Source organism: Oncorhynchus keta, chromosome 28, assembly GCF_023373465.1.
Source record: "Oncorhynchus keta strain PuntledgeMale-10-30-2019 chromosome 28, Oket_V2, whole genome shotgun sequence".
Lineage (NCBI taxonomy): Eukaryota > Metazoa > Chordata > Actinopteri > Salmoniformes > Salmonidae > Oncorhynchus > Oncorhynchus keta.
In genome coordinates this window covers 38117322-38140512 of record NC_068448.1, presented here as the reverse complement: position 1 = coordinate 38140512, position 23191 = coordinate 38117322, and the positions used below count along the sequence as shown (strand labels likewise).

At 41.3% G+C, this 23191-nt stretch overlaps 1 protein-coding gene across 2 annotated transcripts; it reads right to left on the bottom strand.

Moving 5' to 3' along the window:
• Window positions 1-2726: 2726 nt before the first annotated feature.
• Window positions 2727-15987, bottom strand: LOC118361266 (probable G-protein coupled receptor 173). Of its 2 annotated transcripts, XM_035741065.2 has the most exons (3): window positions 14797-15987; window positions 9635-9700; window positions 2727-7433 (listed from the first exon to the last, which is right to left on the bottom strand). In XM_035741065.2, the coding sequence occupies exon 3, from the start codon at window positions 7188-7190 to the stop codon at window positions 6027-6029; it is 1164 nt and encodes a 387-aa protein (XP_035596958.1). In that variant the 5' UTR covers window positions 7191-7433; window positions 9635-9700; window positions 14797-15987; the 3' UTR covers window positions 2727-6026. The 2 variants fall into 2 exon arrangements, with proteins under 2 accessions (XP_035596958.1, XP_035596959.1); XM_035741066.2 differs by lacking the exon at window positions 9635-9700.
• Window positions 15988-23191: the final 7204 nt, after the last annotated feature.

The following is a 23191-nucleotide window of genomic DNA, read 5'->3' as shown; positions in this document are numbered from 1 at the left end:
CTAGAGTGTTGTTTTCAGGTTGCTCATCAACAATGATGATGAATGAGGATATGCAGTATAACACATTAATTATCTGAAGAACCATTAGAAAGATATTCAAGTTTTTTTATACTTTGGTCATCTTCAAGAAAATATCTATCTACAGCATGTGGGATAGCATCAAATTAAAATACACTGAACAAATTTAAATGCCACATGGAAAGATTTTACTGTGTTACAGTTCATATAAGGAAATCAGTCAATTGAAATAAATTCATTAGTGCCTAATCTATAGATTTCACATGATTCGGAATACAGGTATGCATCTGTTGGTCACAGATGCCTTAAAAAAATGGTAGGTCCGTGGATCAGAAAACCAGTCCGTATCTCGTACATAAGGCAAATGGTGGTCACACATCTCCTTCACATAGAGTTGATCAGGGTGTTGATTGTGGCCTGTGGAATGTTGTCCCACTCCTCTTCAATGGCTATGCGAAATAGCTGGAGTTTGGTGGGAATTGGAACACGCTGTTGTACATGTCTATCCAGAGCATCCGAAACATGCTCAATGGGTGACATGTCTGGTGAGTATGCAGGCCATGGAAGAACTGGGACATTTTCAGCTTCCAGGAATTGTGTACAGATCCTTGCGACATGGAAGTCATTATCATGCTGAAACATGAGGTTATGGCGGTGGATGAATGGCACGACAATGGGCCTCCGAATCTCATCACGGTATCTGTATTTAAATTGCCATCGCTAAAATGCAATTGTGTTCATTGTCTGTAGCTTATTCCTGCCCATACCATAACCTTACCACCACCATGGGGCACTCTGTTCACAACTTTGACATCAGCAAAGCGCTCGCCCACATGATGCCATGTCTGCCATCTGCCCAGTCAGCTGAAACCAGTATTAATCTGTGAAGAGCACACTTCTCCAGCGTGCCAGTGGCCATTAAAGGTGAACATTTTCCCACTGAAGTCTGTTATGAGGCCGAACTGTAATCAGGTCAAGACCCTGGTGAGGACGACGAGCTTCCCTGAGACGGTTTGTGCAAAAATGATTTAGTTGTGCAAACCCACAGTTTCATCAGCTGTCTGGGTGGCGGGTCTTAGACGATCCCGCAGTTGAAGAAGTCAGAGGTTGAGGTCCTGGGTTGGCGAGGTTACACATGGTCTGCGGTTCTGAGGCCGGTTGGGCGTACTGCCAAATTCTCTAAAATGACGGAGGTTGGCTTATGGTAGTCAAATTAACATAAAATTATCTGGCAAGAGCTCAGGTGGACATTCCTGCAGTCACCATGCCAATTGCACGCTCCCTCAAAACTTGAGACATTTGTGACCTTGTGTGATAAAATTGCACATTTTAGAGTGGCCTTTTATTGTCCCCAGCACAAGGGGCACCTGTGTAATGATCATGCTGTTTAATCAGCTTCTTGATATGCCATACCTGTCAGGTGGATGGATTATCTTGGCAGAGGACAAATGCTCTCTAACAGGGATGTAAACAAATTTGTGCAAAAGAAATTGAGAGAAATAAGCATTTTGTGCGTATGGAACATTTCTGGGATCTTTTATTTCAGCTCATGAAACCTAGGACCAACACTTTACATGTTGCTTTTAATATTTTTGTTCAGTATACATTTGTGAGGAAGCTTTGCAAGTTTGATGCTGAAAGTTAGTATAAAGGAAAGATGGCATTAAAAGTTGAAACTTAATGTGACGGTTCTGCAAGCTGATCATGAGCTTCTTTCCAACCATTCCACAAGTGGGCTAACCTGGGGCTTTGTAAACTCTTTGCAACTTGGTGACCTTATGAAGATGGATAACGCATTGGAAAGGAAGACCGTATATTTACTGCCTTTAAATGTATTAACTGTACAAGATGGTATCTTGTTACCCTTTGACATCATACTTTTGGGGTGGGGTTATGTCCTCTTTCTGTTGCGTGGGCTAAAAACAATTGTGAGTCCAATACCCACAATAAATGCTATCAATAATACCCCAGGTGAGGTGCAACATAAAAGTAACTGCCAAAATAATGGAAACACGTGAATAAATTAAGGATTCAAAGTGTATTGAAAGCAGGTGCTTCCACACAGGTGTGGTTCCTGAGATAATTATTAAGCAATTAAAAATGCTGGGCAGGCCATTATTTTGGCTATCATGGCGATGCCCTCATTCACAGGGCACGAGTGGTCACTGAATGGTTTGATGAGCATGAAAACAATGTAAACCAAAATGCCAAAGCCGTCTCAGTCACCAGATCTCAACCCAATTGAACACTTATGGGAGATTCTGGAGCAGCACCTGAGACAGTGTTTTCCACCACCATCAACAAAACACCCAAATGATTGAATTTGTCGCATCCCTCCAATAGAGTTCCAGATACTTGTAGGGTCTATGCCAAGATTCTTTGAAGCCGTTCTTGCTCGTGGTTGACCAACTCTATAAATACACTTTATGTTGGTGTTACCTTTTTATTTTGTCAGTTATCTGTAGCTGACAATGTTTTATAACCGGAGCCATGTCTCAATGACTGGTTGGCGAATTTGGGTGTCTTATGTTTGCATTCACAGCATAGAATAACTTTGTTACAAGCTCCTAACTTTTAGATAATGTGTTCTTATCTGCTGCACATAAGGAATGTGTTACGTTTAGTCATTGCAATCTGTCAATAGTTTCAAAGGAAATTAATTTTTCATTACAAAAACCAATGACAAAAAAATCATAAATGGCCAGAGACGTGCTTAAACAGCTCAGGCAGTTTTTATTTTTTATATAATACAGAAAATATATGGAAACCACACCCTCTGACTTCCAAGATATGTAGGGGCCCAAAGACATTTACATAGGTATCCTTTAAACCTCTGCTATTTTAGATTTGATATTCAACTGCAGATTTGTTTTCGTGAGCTTTGACATTTTGTGGTTCAGCTTAAAGGGCAAAGTCAAAAGTATTTCAGTTCTGAGATTCAGGATTTGTTCCACTATTCAGAGACAAACAGGACTATCCTTACGAGTCTTGTCTTTTCATAGATTTAATGTATAATAACACTGTGGTTGCACATGTCTCTGAGACAGCTTTTTCTGTCTTTACATTTCTTTTCATCCATAATGTAGTCTCTCCACATACAGGGTCATAATAACTACAGCCACACTGTAAAATCAGTGAGTTATTAAATAAGACATTCAGATGTCAAATTGGGTTTTGGCTGGCTTTGGGCTTTTGCAAAGTCAAAACACTACAGAAGAGGCAGAAATTAGAAATGTATTAGAATGTTAGTTCTATGACCAACATAACTCAGTGTATTTCAAATTTAAACCCCAAGCCAGGATCATGTATAAAAGTTATTCCTTTCACTGAGAAACGTTGGAACATAATAAGAGTGCAATAATCATAGAAGCTATGTGGATAGAACCACTCGCCCCAAGACACAAGCTCAAACGGACTTCACCCTTCATATTCCCATACATGTATACAAGAACAGAATCTCCATTGAGATAGAAGGCTCTGTAGTCCAATTTAGAGGAACTGCCTGTGTATAAAATGTTATGGGCTACCTCTTGAGGCTCTGCAGTTGAATGGTTTAAGAAGACACTCGCCTCAGATTTTTAGAATGAACCTCATTGGTTTTAGCACATTCAATTCTCTGTGTCAGGAACAGGCTGAGGATGAAAAAGACTGAATAAGCATTTGCAGGAGTGTCATTTCAAAATGCAAAATTTCTGGCCATTCCTATTTCCCACATGTCCTTTGTTTTCATCCCTCTAGCCTCTAAACATACGCACATTCATACTTGCGTACAGAAACACTCACACACACGTGTTGTAAAAATGTGATGACCAGGAACCCCCTTCTCCCCCCCTCAATTCCAAGTCAGTCCATTGTCCATATAATACACATTAAATAGTACGGAGGTCATAGATAATTTACAAAAGATAGTGTGCCTGAAGCAACTAAAAAAGCACTGTCAGGCATTTCTGCTTATCAAAAGATCACGCCCGGTCTCCCTCCTTACCTCCCCAACAACAACCAACCCCAAAATCCACACATATTTTTTTAATCCTTGTTTTCACAGATCAATACACAACACCAGCCTCAGCCCCCCACTGACTGATAAGAAAATAAACAACAACAAAAAGTCTAAAATAAATCCACAATAATCCAGGAAGGGCTTTTGTTAATTCCATTAATTGTCGATGTTGAATTAAAGTTTCCTCTGTCCTTTACACACAATTGCACACTCCTGTGTTACAATTTGGCAAGCGTTCTTTCTTTATTACCATCCTTGTTAAAGTTTTTGACTGGTGTTTTTTTTAAGGTTGCGAGGGGGAGAGATGTGTCCTCCGAAAATAATTACTTACACAGTATTGTGTTTCCCCATTAGTTGGAATAATCTCTTTATGTTTATTACTTTAACACATAGAGGCATACAGCTGTCAACTCTTTCTTGCATTGGTTATAAACAAACCTTTTTTTTTTTGAGAGAGAGAGCGAAGAGTAAGGCCATAATGCAGATAATAGAAATAACAATTCAGTTATCTGTAGCTTCATTGTTATTGTTAGTTTTTGTTGTTGTTATTGTTTGCAGACAACATTAGAGCATTTTGAAAACTAAAATAAATGTACATTTGTACCCACGAAGGGATAGTATCATGTTCCAGACCTCTGCTTGACATTCACTTAAGATATTACAATCTCTGTGTCCCGGCCTACACTTAGTTAGCATTCTGGTTCAAGTCTAAATCATGTTAAGAAAAAAAAAAGGTTTTATCATCAATTCCTCAATGTGTGCAAAAATATAAATGGGCTGAATTTTCCCCCACCTCTCTACAAAGACCTTCATGTGAAGTGATGATCTTTATCCCTTTATCTGAAGGTCTAAACATTCTGGTTTAGGTTTTATGAACATTTTCTATCAACTCTCTTTTTAAACAATTTCAGATTGAAGAAAAAAAATTCAAAGGTTCAGTCATCTGCAACAATACCACCTACAGCAAAAGGAATTTGGCAAGAGCATGGAGCATTTTCTGTCAATTTATCATAGATTTTTGTGTGGTCTCAAGTTCTTAGTTTGTCACTGATTGGGGCATTGGTCTGTTTAAGCTATCCTCAGAAATCATGTGATTACACATATCAGCTTAACATGCATTTCATAATTCTGTCTGCCTATTAGCACTTCACAATTATTATCTGCTCATTTCTGTTAAACGATAATGAACACAAGATCAAACTGTTGTCGATGGCAGCTCTTTTAACATTTTCCCATATCCAATAGTGTACTCATCTGAAGTGTTAGACCACATTAGAATGTAATAGAAACCCCAAATAAACTCCAAATGAAGCCAACAGTGCCTGAATATACTATTTGTACAAAACTCATAATTTCTCTGTTTGACTGTATTAATGATGCCTTTGATTCAAGTGGATGAAGGAAGGAAGCAGTGCTGGAACACTCTCCTATTAGTCATTCACTAGCAAATTGTCAGAGGACCATCTGATATTTTTGGTCTGAGAGAACAGACGAGGGAGTGACTGAGAAATATGACCAGGTTGTCCCCACAACCTACAGAAAAACTGTCACCCTCACTTCAATCTCTTTCACAATAGCAGGCCCAGACCTACAGAAAAACTGTCACCCTCACTTCAATCTCTTTCACAATAGCAGGCCCAGACCTACAGAAAAACTGTCACCCTCACTTCAATCTCATTCACAATAGCAGGCCCAGAATGATCATTCTCTTGGCCTCGCCTGTTTAAAGACTGCCTACCAGTTTCATAGGTTCCACATTAAAATGAAGAATACAAACATGCATCTGAGATAGACTGTTTGAGTTGTTGGTTTAGTCTTGTATTCTGTCTGTGTGTAGAAGGAATCCCTCTCTTAAATTTGTTTCCTGACCAAGGCCATTTATAAAAAAGGAAAGACATTTTTTTAAATCAAAGGCCACAACAACTAAAATGGTCCCTCATGCCATCCCAACCACTCACAGACATCCCTGCCACCGCCCCTCCACACCCTCCCCAGGTAACAACTGCCCTCACATGACAAAGTAAGGCTCTCGGGGCAGATGAGGTTTAGTCCTACAGCAGGCTGGCAGGTGGGCCAGGAGCCCCTTCTTCAGGTCCTTGTTGAGGAAGAAGCAGACGATGGGATTGACCCCTGCCTGGGCAAAGCTCATCCATACGGTGGTGGAGAGGTATCGGTGCGGTATGGTGCAGGCCTTGACAAACACCCGCCAGTAGCAGGCCACTATGTAGGGCGACCACAGCACCAGGAACAACAGGGTGATCACATAGAACATCCTGCCAAGCTGCTTCTCTGCCTTGAACTCCTCCATGCCCAGCAGGCGCCGGTTCTGGTTGTGCAAGTTCTGCCGGATGCCCAGCAGGGTGGGTGGCATGGGACCCCGGCCAAAGCCTGCGATCCAGTTGGCTGCTGCCTGGCCGGTAGCGCCGGGCCCGTGGAAGGTCCAGTTTTGGCTGATGGCTGGCACCATCTGGACAGGCTTCATCTTGCGGTGCTTGTACTCGAAGAGCAGCAGCTTCATGTAGACCACGTGTGTGGCCAAGATCAGCACGGCCAGCATCAGCATAAAGCCCAGTGTGTCGTTTGCCTTAAAGTAGCGGTGCTCGAAGATGCACTGGTCCTCCTCGCGGATGAACTTGTAGGTGCCCACATCGAAGACGGGTGGGAAGGCCATGGCCACTGACAGCGTCCACACCATGCACACCACTGCCACGCACGTCCAGAAGGTCATGCGCTTGGAGTAGAAGCGGTGGTGGGCGATGGCCATGTAACGTGTCACGCTGATGCAAAAGAGCATGAAGGCGGCATGGAAGCAGAAGAGCACGGCCATGAAGGCCACCACCTTGCAGCTGAGCACGCTGTAGGTCCAGGCCGAGCCGTTCTTAATGGACACCAGCACGAAGGGGAAGCAGACGGCCGAGCGGATGGTGTCGGCCAGGCACAGGTCCAACAGGAAGTAGTAGGGGGCCTTGTGCAGGGCCCGGTCCCTGAGGACCAGCAGAGACACCACCAGGTTGCCCACCAGGCTGATGCAGATGATCAGACCCAGTAGGACCAGTTTGATGTATGTGGACACGACCGACGATGGGCCCCCGACTGCCATTCCTCCCGTCGTGGCCACCACTGCAGCCATGGGACCGCCAAGCCCCTCGCTACTCTCGTTGCCATTGGCCATCCCTTTGGCTCCCGTGTCAAGCCCTCTTTTCTCCTGAAATCCACCCCTCTTCCTTCTCCCTCTCCTCCTCCTCCGCCACCTCCTCCTCCTCCAGCTGCCCTTTCGTTCGTCCTCGTGGTTGCCTCTTCTCTGGAGCTCACATGGAACCAGAGTGCTTCACTCTGCATTGCCCCATTTTGCACTGAGCCCCTCGGTTCCTGTAGCGCTACCCCTCGGTGCCTCTTGTTCTTACAGCGTCAGCTCCTGTAAACAGGAAGTATGAACAATAAGCATTAAGTTTGGATGGGCATCCTGGTCTGACATCACTGGGGGATAATACAGTGTAAGCATTTGCAGGGAATATACCGTATAAGGTTAAATATGAGAGCTGTGACTTCACGTGTGTGACTTGAGGCTTTTCTAATATTACAATACATTGCTTTTATGATTCCAGCATTGGCTGCAAAAAGCATCAGTTGTTTTTTTTATATCAGAAAGCATTTCCTAGGCCAATATGCAGTTAGGTAAGAGTATGAAATGTGAAAGAAATGTGGCCATCCTCCCCAACCATGTAACTACCTGTAATTACAGACAAAGTACACGGTAATAAGAACATATGTTTTTCACATAAAGATGAAACATTTGTTAAGTCTATCCCATCTGGGTTTATCCCAAAATAAAGGTCCTGCCTGTTGTTGTTAACAACATGAATACATTGTACTAAAGCCCCTATCTTCAAACATAATACAGAATCGATTGTCATAATAGTGGAGATAGACGTTCAAGTCTGAAAACATCATCCTCAGTATTACACAAATAATTTGTCCCACGGAATCAATCAATTGTTTTTCCAATGGGCGAAACAGGGCTCACATAGGCATCTGCTGTAGCATGCTGTGGAACATCTTCTCCTTCCCCCTTAGCACCAATCAGATCAGCTGTTTTCTCCACACGCTACATGGCCTGCCAGCAACTAGTCTGTCACGGTAATTACCTCGCTTGTTGCTAGGCTACAACACCTTATATCCTTTTTCTGTGCGTGTGTGTGTGTGTGTGTGTGTGTGTGTGTGAGAGAGAGTGTGGGGAGGGATTCTCTGTGTGTATGAGGGTTGGTGTGTGTGAAGCAGATCGGGGAGAAAAAACAAAAAGGGATTTGCTTGCTGAAGCCTCATAGGTGCAGTCACTTTGGGGACCACTGACGAGGCATTTCCAAAAGAGGTTTCATTGCACAGTGACACATGAGATATACAGTATGTCTGATAGCTCAGTCGTGTGCATGCGTAGGTGTGTGTGCGCGCGCTTGTATATGAGTGTGAGTGGAGTCAATCTGTATTGACCATGCCACCACCCTCATTGGTATTGATGAACGCTTCGAGAGTGATCGGGGAATGCACAGGTGATGATTATGGAGTATGAGCCAAAAAGAGAAGGGCTCAGGCCCATTGTTTCAGCGCAGGCATATACTAATGTATTTCTGTCACAGTAATTACAGCAGCTTGTTGCTAAGCTACAGGACCACTCTGCCTTATGCTGTGTGTGTGTTTGTGTGTGTATAAGACTGTAAGAAGTGTTGTGAGGAATGCTGGGGGCATTGGAAAGTTTCAGATATGATCAGCAACAAATACGACACCCACCAACACAGTCCTTCCAGCAGTGACATACTGACACTAAACTTAAAGTGTCAGTTTCCCAGACACAGTTTAAGCCTAGTCCAGGAGTAAAAAGTGAATTAAATGGAGATTCTCGAGTGAGCATGCTTTTAAGTCAAGGCTTAAACTTTGTCTGGGAAACCGTCCCAAATTGTCTAGAATATTGTGTAGAGAATACTGATGGTTTCGTTTTTTCTGAGGCACGCATAAAATATGAGAAGGCCAATGAAAGTAACACATGATAAACTGAGTTGTGTTCAGTTATTAGTGGAGAATATGAATCGGAGCAGAAAGATGTTGTATTAGCTACTCTGTATCCAAAGGTACAATAAGGTTAGAGGTCAGGTATGAATGTGTATAATTAAGCCTGCTGTATGTATTTATTATTATTATATATACCCCCTGTATGTGTTTATGTAGAGTATGGTGTGTCAAGCGCATAGTTCACTGATGATACCAAAGACAAATTTCCATCCTTGGATGGATAAATAAGTTCTAGTCTATATTTTATTGTGCCTTGTAATACAATGGCAAATGTAGCTTGCCACGTTCAGTGTCTTTTGTCCATTTATGAAATGTGTAAAAAGCTGTTAGTGTGTTACCATAACAATAGTTTTGGCCACATTTGCTTTGACAGAATAACCAGTTAAATACTTGGTAAGTATTTTCAAATGAATATTATGGCCTGAAATTTGGCACCCATAGCTAGTTCTCACAGTATATGATAACACTTTAGAATAACCTTTTTAATAAACGTGAATAATTTATACATAGAGTGCAATCATTATACACATTTAGAATAATTTCTAAGCATACCTTAGTTATTACGAAGTGCTACCGCAGTTCCTCGTGTCCCAGTGTTCCTTGGTGACCCCAGTCCTCCTTCATTCAAAATAACACCCATGTTATTGAACAGCAACACCGTTACTGTTGCGGTCAAATATATTGGCACCCTTGCACTTTTCTTAAATAGTTTCCTATTTCTTCTAAAATAAGTTTAAATAGAAAAAAAGTGTTGTCTCCACACCTTGTTATTAGATTTTCAACATTTCAGAAGCAATTGTATTTTTGTAAACCTAAGTTTACCATTTTAATTTTGAAAATACAGACAATGGCAAGGACAGAATGACTGGCACTCCGGACCTAGTACTTGGTTGCACACCCTATGGCCAAGATCATTGCAGACAAATTCTTCTTGTAGCCATCAATGAGCTTTCTGCACCTTTCTACTGGCAATTTGGCCCACTCTTCAGCAGCAACCTGCTCTACTTCAGTATTTGAGGGCTGCCCTCCACCAACTGCTGTTTTCAGATCTTGCCATAGGTTTTGGAAGTGATTCAGATCAGGACTATTCGCTGGTCATTCCTGGGTGCTCTTTTGATGTGTGTTTGGGCTCGTTGTCCTACTGGAAGAACACAGCCTTCAATGGAGACCCCGTTTTTGGACACTGTGTTGAACATTGGACTCACCTGATAATCTGCTGATATCATAATGCCTTGCGCACATTCAAGGACCCCAATACCAGAGACAGCAAAGCAACCTCCCTGTAGAAGAACTAGGGAATTATTTAACAAAGGTGCAAGGGTGCCAATATATTTGGCCACAACTATTAATGAATACCTGAACTAGGCCTACCCCATTCTTCAAATCAAACATCCATATACTACTTGTTTGCGTCTCTAAAATGGTGTCACCAGGCTTTGTTGCGCCTTACCAACAGTAGGCCTTCTTACAGCCTATTCTAATGTTCTATCCACCAAGGTCCATGTCACATGATGTCACATCTAATAGTCCAGAGCCTTATATTTGGATTATAGATTATTTATCTCAATATAATGCTCTGGAACAGACTAATCATTCAAACATCATAGGACATAATCCTACAAGGATGGTGGTGCTTTAATGGGAGGTACCAATAGTGTAGGCTACTATAAAAATTATTCCTCTATTAATTTACCAACTATTAGACTATAACAAATGTGAGTTTCTGCTATTGACTCAGACAAGTGACCCACAACCACATACAGTTGAAGTCGGAAAAGCTTGGAAAATTCCAAAAAATGGTGTCATGGCTTTAGAAGCTTCTGATAGGCTAATTGACATCATTTGAGTCAATTGGAGGTGTACCTGTGGATGTATTTTAAGGCCTACCTTCAAACTCAGTGCCTCTTTGTTTGACATCATGGGAAAATCAAAAGAAATCAGCCAAGACATCAGAAGAAAAAATGTAGACCTCCACAAGTCTGGTTCATCCTTGGGAGGATTTCCAAACGCCTGAAGGTACCACGTTAATCCGTACAAACAATAGTATGCAAGTATAAACAGCATGGGACCACGCAGCCGTCATACCACTCAGGAAGGAGACGTGTTCAGTCTCCTAGAGATGAACGTATGTCTTTGCGAAAAGTGCAAATAAATCCCAGAACAACAGCAAAGGACCTTGTGAAGATGCCGGAGGAAACAGGTACAAAAGTATCTATAACCACAGTAAAATGAGTCCTATATCGACATAACCTGAAGGCCGCTCAGCAAGGAAGAAGCCACTGCTCCAAAACCGCCATAAAAAAAGCCAGACTACGGTTTGCAATTGCACATGGGGACAAAGATCGTACTTTTTGGAGAAATGTCCTCTGGTCTGATGAAATAAAAATATAACTTTGGCCATAATGACCATCGTTATGTTTGGAGTAAAAAGAGGGAGGCTTGCAAGCCGATTAACACCATCCCAACTGGGAAGCACGGGGGTGGCAGCATCATGTTGTGGGGGTGCTTTGCTGCAGGAGGGACTGGTGCACTTCACAAAATAGATGAGGAGGGAGGGAAATTATGTGGATATATTGAAGCAATATCTCAAGATATCAGTCAGGAAGTTAAAGCTTGGTCGCAAATGCGTCTTCCAAATGGACAATGACCCCAAGCATACTTCAAAAGTTGTGGCAAAATGGCTTAAGGACAACAAAGTCAAGGAATTGGAGTGGCCATCACATAGCCCAGACCTTAATCCGATAGAAAATGTGTAGGCAGAACTGAAAAAGATTGTGCGAGCAAGGAGGTCTACAAACCTGACTCAGTTACACCAGCTCTGTCACGAGGAATGGGCTAAAATTCACCCAACTTATTGTGGGAAGCTTGTGGAAGGCTACCTGAAACGTTTGACCCAAGTTAAAAAAACGTAAAGGCAATGCTACCAAATACTAATTGAGTGTATGTAAACTTCTGACCCACTAGGAATGTGATGAAAGAAATAAAAGCTGAAATAAATCATTCTCTCTACTATATTATTTCACATTCTTAAAATAAAGTTGTGATCCTAACTGACCTAAGACAGGGCATTTTTACTCTGATTAAATGTCAGGAATTGTGAAAAACTGAGTTTAAATGTATTTAGCTAAGGTGTATGTAAACTTCCGACTTCAACTGTATATAGCTATTGTTGATCTAACTCAATATAGAGTGCCTGTTGTAATCTTTAGTATTCCACAAATGTAAATTTGTGAATGCTATTTTGAAGACATACAGTGCCTTCAGAAACTATTCACGCCCCTTGACTTTTTCCTCATTTTGTTGTGTTACAGCCTGAATTTAAAATGTATTAAATTGTGATTTTGTGGCACTGACCTACATAGAATACCCCATAATGTCAAAGTGGAATTATTTATTTGGATGTTTTGTAAAAAATGTATTACAAATGAAAAGCTGAAATGTCTTGAGTCAATAAGTATTCAAGCCCTTTGTTATGGCAAGCCTAAATAAGTTCAGGAGTAAAAATATGCTTAACAAGTCACATAATAAATTGCATGGACTCACACTGTGTGCAATAATAGTGTTTAACATGATTTTTTGAATGACTACCTCATCTCTTCTCTGTACCCCACACATACAATTATCTGTATGGTCCTTCAGTCAAGCAGAGAATTTCAAAAACAGATTTAACCACAATGACCAAGGTTTTCTAATGCCTGTAAAGAAGGGCACCTGTTGGTAAATGGCATAGACTTTTACGCTGATTTGGATCAAAACTGTAACTATGCCACTCCGGAACATTCAATGTCGTCTTGGTAATCAACACCAGTGTATATTTGGCCTTGTGGTTTAGGTTATTGTCCCGCTGAAAGGTGAATTTGTTGGTTCAGTCTGCTTTCCAACAGACACCAGGAGACATATTCACCTTCCAGCAGGACAATAACCTAAAACACAAGGCCAAATATACATTGGCGTTGCTTACCAAGTGGCCTAGTTACAGTTTTGACTCAAATCAGCTTAAAAGTATATGGCAAGACTTGATCATGTCTGTTTGCTACCTTAATTACATCTACTGATGTACACAACCTACTCCACATTTCCAAAGTGGAAGAACAATTATGGAATACTTTTCAAATGAATAAAATAAAAACGAAGATGCCTTGATTGCTGACGACTTCACACCCCAGAGTTAATACTTGGTGGAAGCACATTTGGCCGCCATTACAGCTATGAATCTTTGTGAGTAAGATTATACCGACTTTGCACACAACTCTTCGGGCAACATACGGTATATCTATTTTTTTGGTCAAAAATTGCTCAAACTGTTGGACTACCTTTTAAGATTTCGTTGTAAGGCAGCCAAATGTGAAGGCAGTGCAAAGGGTGTGTAGACTTCAGCGACTCCTATCTATCTATCTATCTATCTATCTATCTATCTATCTATCTATCTATCTATCTATCTATCTATCTATCTATCTATCTATCTATCTATCTATCTATTGTTGGTCTATCTACTAAGGTGATATATCAGGTGCCACAGTGCGCCTGTTGTAAATTATAGTATTTCACAAATGTAACCGTAGTGAATGCTTAAATAGAGTACGTCTATGACCATGATTACATCATGTGAAGTGTCAAATGATACCACACCCCTTTCTACAAACAGGTGAGTGGAAAAAGTGTTCAAACGATGGAAAATAGGCCTACAGTAAAACAAAGACATTGAAAAGGAAGATTACATCGTCACGTGTATGTCACTTTGATTGCTAAATGAATATACAGGATAGGGATATTTAGGCCGTATCCTAAGAGCTTCATGGGAATACCGAGAAGCGATGGCTCGTGAAGGGAGGGGCCTGGAGAAATGGGAGTTGGTTGGTGATAGAGGGCTGAGCCATTGCCAAGAACTGGATAGCAACAGCAATCGAGTACCGCTGCCGTGGTCGCGGTGGGAGGAGGCGACGCGGAATTCACCAACCAAAGGTTCCGGAATCACTCTGACACTGTTCAACACCGACCGAATGCAATTATAAACAACGATTTTAGAATATGAATTAACGCTTCGGGGAAAATACTTTATTTACAATCGTGAACAATGGGTAGTGTTGTGCTTGACGCGTCATGCTTGAATCCAGAGAAATTCATAAACAATTGCGTATAGGCCTAGAGCATATCGTAGGCTGTGTCATGTGAAGTGTTCAACCAGCTCCGATCCTGTCAAAATTCACGAACAGTTGTTGATGTTTATAATCATTCATCAAAGAGGGCTGATGACGGTACCCCAACACCCCAGTTGCATCGCATTTGCAAATGGATAGATAACATTCGATGCTGTCATAATGGACATTCGCCCAGTGAATAATATACAGCCACCGATGGATATCGGCCTCTTCTACCTCCCTGCCTGTGTCCATAATGCGGTTCCCTGTTATAATTTACCATTGGGCCTATACCACATAAAGGCCACTCAAATCTGCAGTGGTGTGTGTGTCTATAATAACAAGAAGATTAGAAGGGCCTACGTGTAGCCTACAGTTTGTCTGTGGCATGCGTCATGGGGTTGCCTGAATCATAACAGTATAGGCTATGTTGTAGGCACAAAAAGGGGTTTCACAAGGGTTTCAACGAATTAACCAGGTACCTGAGGGAAAAAAACACGGCAATGTGAGGCCTAGGAGTACTTACAAAACCACAGAAACTAAAAAATGGCATAGGAAGGTAAAAGGAAATCTTACCTCAGGTATTATACTTGTCCTCGAGACAAAGGCTTACGGTTTTATTCTAGGCCGTTTGGGGAGCTTGTTGCGGTCCACATTATATATATATAAGGATTCAAAATCAAGTAAAGCAACAGTAAATGGCATAGAGGGTTCAACAAAACGAGCGTCAATTCCAAATATAATCCACAATGATAAATGACTGAAAACATAAAGAATAGATTAAATAATTAATACAGGGTATTGTCACCTCCATAGAATCGGCCAGATCTCAATGCAAAAATAATGTCTCTTTTTGCAGACTTCTTAAATAAACACAGGTTTTAAAGAACAAAAAGGATCGTTTCCTCTTTTTTCGTGTGCATGTCATGTCTTCAGGTTTTCCATAAAGCTCTCCCAATGTTCAGCAATAAATTCCCATCACACTGGCAGAATAGAACAAATGAGTAAATTCGAATTGCTGACAATTACGGCTGTTTTCAAATACTTATATCTCGGTGAATGTCATCAACTGGATCCTGTTACTGGTAAATACATCTAAATTCTGAAAATAACGGTGGTCTTATTAGGCTCCAGCACAAGACACTTTTATTGAGGGTCTACGGATCTTGCTCTGCTTGTTGGATTCTCCATCAAAACCAGAGACGCCTTTTTTCGACCATTCTAGTCTCCAGCGCAAAGAGCTCTCTTTATCTTTTCAGTGATAATACATCCTTTTGCATATCCAACTGAATGTATATGCGGACTCCGTTCACAGATCTTATGTGAAAATATGTAGCCTACACTGTGCCTGTAGGCGCTCTATATTTAAACATGTACCCGCCTTGTTTGGTCTTTAATGAGATTGAAAAAATCCTTGTTTGCGGTGATAAATCCCCAGATACCATATATTTCACGGACATGTCAAGTCGTTCGGAATCCAGCCTCAGTCATTGTTTAAATAATGGAAACTAGGAAAATGACCAACATGATAGGGCTGTTAAAGCGATGGTGAAATGGAAACAGCGGCTCTCGTCTATGCGCTGAGCATCGGTTCTCCCTCGGCTCCCTTTGGAATCGGCGAGGCAAGATTCGGGATCTTTCGGCAGAGGATAGGCGCGTTGTACAGCGTTCTGTAGTAAAAATGAATGTTTGTGATATACACAATCTGTCACTTTACTTCAGACTGAAGCAACAGCTGCCGTTGTAGAAAGCTAAAGGAAAAGTCAGGTCCACTGCTATTTCTGTTTGAGAACATCCTCATCGTGATTTAGTTTACACGACTATCTGTTTTGAGGTCATGTTTTTTTACTTGATGAATCATCAACCTCATTATCTGCCCATTATCACCATCGTCATCCTCACCCTCATCCTTATCATCATAATCGTCATCATGTCTACTCATACCTCCATAACATTAGAGAAGGTCAGACTGCATCATGGATGCATCAGGCCACATGGCTTCACCAGGTGATGTTGGCATTGACATAAAATGCAGTGATGTAAATCACCTCCCTTGTAAGGCTCTTGGTGCCCAATCATTTAATCCTGCTCTAAATCCCTGGCAAAACGTTGTTTTGTCTCGGCATGACACAAGACTGTGCCGAGTGCCCTCATGCCTGCCTTAACAGCTGTCCAAACCGCTGGAAGCCAAGGGAGCAGATGGCATCTCCTGACAAAGGGAAATGTTCAGGAAAGAGAGCGGGACACAGAGTAACTCTCCCAAAAATTATAACAACAATCCATTGGAGGTTTTGCTTTGTTCTGTGGGAAATATCGGAACTAATATACAACTGTAGAGTATTAGCTTGTTCATCCAAGGTCAATATCAAAGTAAATGGTGAATATATTAAATAACAATGGACTTCTAGGAACTGGACTTTCCTGTCATTGTCCTCTTCTTGCCATTGTGTGTATGGCAAGTGAGGCATAATGTGCAGCCCCAACCGGGAAGCCTGGTCATAGGTTTGATCTTGGCTGGGAGGCAGAGTGAACTACAGCCTGTCCCTTCTGGTCATGATTCCTAGACAGCTGTTTCTATCTGGCTCAAAGGACCATAAAAAAGAGCTGAATATCATATGGATTAGTCCCAGTCTCTGATGTGTATGGACCTGTGAGTCTGCAATAAACAATGGTTATTACCCCCCATTGTTTTGTATGTTACGATACTAATATCAAGCTATATAGTAGTAATCATACCAAAACTATGGATGGTAGATTCTGTAGGTTTTTACACTACTTTGTTAATAAGATTTGGTAAATCTGTAATTGGGTGAACTTTCTCTTTAACAGAGATGGTCCAGCTCTCTCAATAGCCTTGTGCTCACAGGTTTGTGGTGCCATCTGTTGGTATAACTACAACAGTGTTATCTGAATAAAGCCCACATGAAGATAGGTGTGTGAAACTGATGGGTAAATTCTCTAGAATGAGGGCCAGGCATGTTTATATTCAATGACAATATAAAAATTAAAATATAAAAAGATGTTGTGTAATGTTTACCATTGGGTAGTTGACTGATCAAGATTGTTTTACAAGAATGGTATTATATGACCTCGAGATTATTATACTGGAACTAAAAAGTCTCAAATCCATCTGCATCAAATCAAATCAAATCCAATTTTATTTGTCACATACACATGGTTAGCAGATGTTAATGCGAGTGTAGCGAAATGCTTGTGCTTCTAGTTCCGACAATGCAGTGATAACCAACAAGTAATCTAACTAACAATTCCAAAACTACTGTCTTATACACAGTGTAAGGGGATAAAGAATATGTACATAAGGATATATGAATGAGTGATGGTACAGGGCAGCATACAGTAGATGGTATCGAGTACAGTATATACATATGAGATGAGTATGTAGACAAAGTAAACAAAGTGGCATAGTTAAAGTGGCTAGTGATACATGTATTACATAAGGATGCAGTCGATGATGTAGAGTACAGTATATACATATGCATATGAGATGAATAATGTAGGGTAAGTAACATTATATAAGGTAGCATTGTTTAAAGTGGCTAGTGATATATTTACATAATTTCTCATCAATTCCCATTATTAAAGTGGCTGGAGTTGGGTCAGTGTCAATGACAGTGTGTTGGCAGCAGCCACTCAATGTTAGTGGTGGCTGTTTAACAGTCTGATGGCCTTGAGAGATAGAAGCTGTTTTTCAGTCTCTCGGTCCCAGCTTTGATGCACCTGTACTGACCTCGCCTTCTGGATGATAGCGGGGTGAACAGGCAGTGGCTCGGGTGGTTGATGTCCTTGATGATCTTTATGGCCTTCCTGTAACATCGGGTGGTGTAGGTGTCCTGGAGGGCAGGTAGTCTGCCCCCGGTGATGCGTTGTGCAGACCTCGCTACCCTCTGGAGAGCCTTACGGTTGAGGGCGGAGCAGTTGCCGTACCAGGCGGTGATACAGCCCGCCAGGATGCTCTCGATTGTGCATCTGTAGAAGTTTGTGAGTGCTTTTGGTGACAAGCCAAATTTCTTCAGCCTCCTGAGGTTGAAGAGGCGCTGCTGCGCCTTCTTCATGACGCTGTCAGTGTGAGTGGACCAATTCACTTTGTCTGTGATGTGTATGCCGAGGAACTTAAAACTTGCTACCCTCTCCACTACTGTTCCATCGATGTGGATAGGGGGTGTTCCCTCTGCTGTTTCCTGAAGTCCACAATCATCTCCTTAGTTTTGTTGACGTTGAGTGTGAGGTTATTTTCCTGACACCACACTCCGAGGGCCCTCACCTCCTCCCTGTAGGCCGTCTCGTCGTTGTTGGTAATCAAGCCTACCACTGTTGTGTCGTCCGCAAACTTGATGATTGAGTTGGAGGCGTGCGTGGCCACGCAGTCGTGGGTGAACAGGGAGTACAGGAGAGGGCTCAGAACGCACCCTTGTGGGGCCCCCCGTGTTGGGGATCAGCGGGGAGGAGATGTTGTTGCCTACCCTCACCACCTGGGGGCGGCCCGTCAGGAAGTCCAGTACCCAGTTGCACAGGGGGGGTCGAGACCCAGGGTCTCGAGCTTGATGACGAGCTTGGAGGGTACTATGGTGTTGAATGCCGAGCTGTAGTCGATGAACAGCATTCTCACATAGGTATTCCTCTTGTCCAGGTGGGTTAGGGCAGTGTGCAGTGTGGTTGAGATTGCATCGTCTGTGGACCTATTTGGGCGGTAAGCAAATTGGAGTGGGTCTAGGGTGTCAGGTAGGGTGGAGGTGATATGGTCCTTGACTAGTCTCTCAAAGCACTTCATGATGACGGAAGTGAGTGCTACGGGCGGTAGTCGTTTAGCTCAGTTACCTTAGCTTTCTTGGGAACAGGAACAATGGTGGCCCTCTTGAAGCATGTGGGAACAGCAGACTGGTATAGGGATTGATTGAATATGTCCGTAAACACACCGGCCAGCTGGTCTGCGCATGCTCTGAGGGCGCGGCTGGGGATGCCGTCTGGGCCTGCAGCCTTGCGAGGGTTAACACGTTTAAATGTCTTACTCACCTCGGCTGCAGTGAAGGAGAGCCTGCATGTTTTCGTTGCAGGCCGTGTCAGTGGCACTGTATTGTCCTCAAAGCGGGCAAAAAGGTTATTTAGTCTGCCTGGGAGCAAGACATCCTGGTCCGTGACTGGGCTGGGTTTCTTCTTGTAGTCTTCTTGTAGTCCGTAATAGCCTTGCGGAGGGAATAGCTGCACTGTTTGTATTCGGTCATGTTACCAGACACCTTGCCCTGATTAAAAGCAGTGGTTCGCGCTTTCAGTTTCACGCGAATGCTGCCATCAATCCACGGTTTCTGGTTAGGGAATGTTTTTATCGTTGCTATGGGAACGACATCTTCAACGCACGTTCTAATGAACTCGCACACCGAATCAGCGTATTCATCAATATTTTTATCTGACGCAATACGAAACATGTCCCAGTCCACGTGATGGAAGCAGTCTTGGAGTGTGGAGTCAGCTTGGTCGGACCAGCGTTGGACAGACCTCAGCGTGGGAGCCTCTTGTTTAAGTTTCTGTCTGTAGGCAGGGATCAACAAAATGGAGTTGTGGTCAGCTTTTCCGAAAGGAGGGCGGGACAGGGCCTTATATGTGTCGCGGAAGTTAGAGTAACAATGATCCAAGGTTTTACCACCCCTGGTTGCACAATCGATATGCTGATAAAATTTAGGGAGTCTTGTTTTCAGATTAGCTTTGTTAAAATCCCCAGCTACAATGAATGCAGCCTCCAGATAAATGGTTTCCAGTTTGCAAAGAGTTAAATAAAGTTTGTTCAGAGCCATCGATGTGTCTGCTTGGGGGGGGATATATACGGCTGTGATTATAATCGAAGATAATTCTCTTGGTAGATAATGCGGTCTACATTTGATTGTCAGGTTCGTACAGGCTGAACAACATATGAGTATGACCAAGAAAAGTATAATTATCTAACTTTAACATGAACTAACTGAAATTTGATGAGAGTTATACAACTAGGCTGAGTTCTGAAATAAGTTTTAGGACAAAACGAAACAACATTTGGTCAATCTGCATTCTCAGTCAAAGCCTTGAATTTAAATTTTAAAAAATGACCAATAGATGTAATTAATTGGTGGTATTTTCATTCATAAAGCATCAATAGATTTTTACAACACATTATTATTTTCTTTATTTTGTGATATCAACAGATATTATATCAGTAATTTTCTATGTATTTTGTTGCTTTAGTTTCAACATGTAACCAGGGACTGCAGATAAACTATTGGTTTTCAACTAATAGATTTGTGATGATGAATTAACATACACTCTCCTCCATATGTATTTGGACTGTGAAGCTAAGGGTTTTAATTTGGCTTTATACTCTGTTTGAGAAAATGTTTCATGAAGAAACAGTACAGATTGTTTTATTTGAGGGTAGTTTTTTTAAATAAATAACAGTTTTACCGTTTAGAAAGGACATCACTTTATGTGTCTTGTCTCCCCATGTGAAGAAGAAGTCATAAGTATTTGCAAAAATGTACTTATACTGTATTAAATTAGTTAAAAGTGTAGTATTTGGTCCCATATTCCTTGCACACAATGATTACATCAAGCTTGTGACTCATCAAACTCTTTGGATGCATTTGCAGTTTTTTGTTTAGTTTTTTGGGGTTATATTTTGCCCAAACATTTGCCCTAACGCACTTGCCTTTCGTGAACTAACACTCGCACTTGACTTTTTTCTACAAGCACTGGCTTTGCTGATACTGTGCCTTCAGAAAGTATTCATACCCAATGACTTATTCCACATTTTCTTGTGTTACAGCCTGAATTCAAATGGAAAATACACTTGAAAATCTTGAAAATCTATGGCAAGACCTGAACATGTTTGTCTAGCAATGATAAACAACCAATTTGACAGAGAAATCTATGTTTTTCTCACCCATCTACCCATAATACTCCATAATGACAAAGTGAAAACATGTTTTTAGAAATGTTTGCAAACGTATTAAAAATGAAATACAGAAATATCTCATTTACATGAGTAATGACTTCCCTGAGTCAATACTTTGTAGAAACACTTTTGGCAAGAATTACAGCTGCGAGTCTTTCTGGGTAAGTCTCTAAGAGCTTTCCACACCTGGATTGTGCAACATTTGCCCATTATTCTTTTCAAAATTCTTCAAGCTGTCAAATTAGTTGTTGATCATTGCTAGACAAACATTTTCAGGTCTTGCCATAGATTTTCAAGTAGATTTAAGTCAAAAATGCAACTCGGCCACATTCTTGGTAAGCAACTCCAGTGTAGATTTGGCCTTGTGTTTTAGGTTATTGTCCTCTTGAAAGGGGAATTCATCTCACAGTGCCTGGTGGAAAGCAGACTGAACCAGGTTTTGCTTGAGGATTTTACCTGTGCTTAGCTCCATTCTATTTCATTTTTATCCTGAAAAACTCCCCAGTCCTTGCTGATGACAAGCATACCCATAACATGATGCAGCCACCATCATGCTTGAAAATATGAAGAGTGGTACTCAGTGATGTGTTGTGTTGGATTCTCCCCAAACATAATGCTTTGTATTCAGGGCATAAAGTTAATTTCATTGCCACATTTCTTGCAGTTTTACTTTAGCGCTTTATTGCAAACAGGATGCATGTTTTGGAATATTATTCTGTACATGCTTCCTTCTTTTCACTCTGTCATTTAGGTTAGTTTTACAATGCTGATCCATCCTCATTATTCTCCTGTCACAGCCATTAAACTCTGTAACTCTTTTAAAGGCAACATTGGCCTCATGGGGAATTCCCTGAGTGGTGTCCTTCCTCTCCGGCAATTGAGTTAGGAAGGACACCTGTTTCTTTGTAGTGACTGATTGTATTGATGCACCATCCAAAGAGTAATTAATAACTTCACCATGCTCAAAAGGATATTCAATGTTTGCGTTTTACATTTTTACCCATCTACCAATATGTGCCCTTTATTTGTGAGGCATTGTAAAAAAAATCCCTGGTCTTTGTGATTGAATCTGTGTTGGAAATTCACTGCTCAACTGAGGGACCTTACAGAATATTTGTATGTGTGGGGTACAGAGATAAGGTAGTCATTCAAATCATGTTAAACACTATTATTGCACACAGAGTGAGTCCATGCAACTTATTATGTGAATTTTATGCACATTTATACTCCTGAATTTATTTAGGCTTGTTATATCAAAGTGGTTGAATAATTATTGACTCAAGACATTTCAGCTTTTCATTTTGAATGAATTTATAATATAATTCCACTTTGACGTTATGGGGTATTGTGTAGGCCGGTGACAACAAAATCTCAATTTAACCAATTTCAAATTCAGGCTGTAACACATCAAAATATGGAAAATGTCAAGGGCTGTGAATACTTTTTAAAGGCGATGTAACTACTTTATTGACAAAACATGTACTTACTTTATCTTAGCTAGGTGAGACAACCACATCTATCTTAAGATGAATGAGTTGCTCTGAGTAAGTGCGTCTGATATATTACTAAAATGTTTAAACATTTTTTAATGTAAATGCAATAGTAAGTGAATGGTGAATGATGACTGGAGTCATTTTCTTTCTAAGCGAGTAGATAAGATGCTTCTGACCACTTCTAAATTAATCCTGATAATGCCATGATAAAAAAAATCATGAATGAATCTAGAATAATGATGAGTGAGAAAGTTACAGAGGCTACTACAAAATCTCTCACCCATACCAATAATAGAGGAGGTAAGCATTTTTTTGTGTGGGGGGGGGGGGGGTATTATCTTTGTGCCTCTGCAACCTTCTCACGCATCATTGTTCATGATCCATTCATGATTATCCATAATCATGGTAGCATCCACATAAATGTAGAAGTGTTTAGAAACATCCTCTTTTCTCGCAATAAAAGTGACTCCAAAATGGCAAAGTGACTCTACAAACTCAGTTCCTACTGGGCAAAACATCATCCAAAACACAACCAAAACAT

Excerpts from the sequence above, each read along its gene's own strand:
- LOC118361266 (XM_035741065.2), bottom strand. The coding sequence starts at position 7,190 with ATGGCCAATGGCAACGAGAGTAGCGAGGGGCTTGGCGGTCCCATGGCT.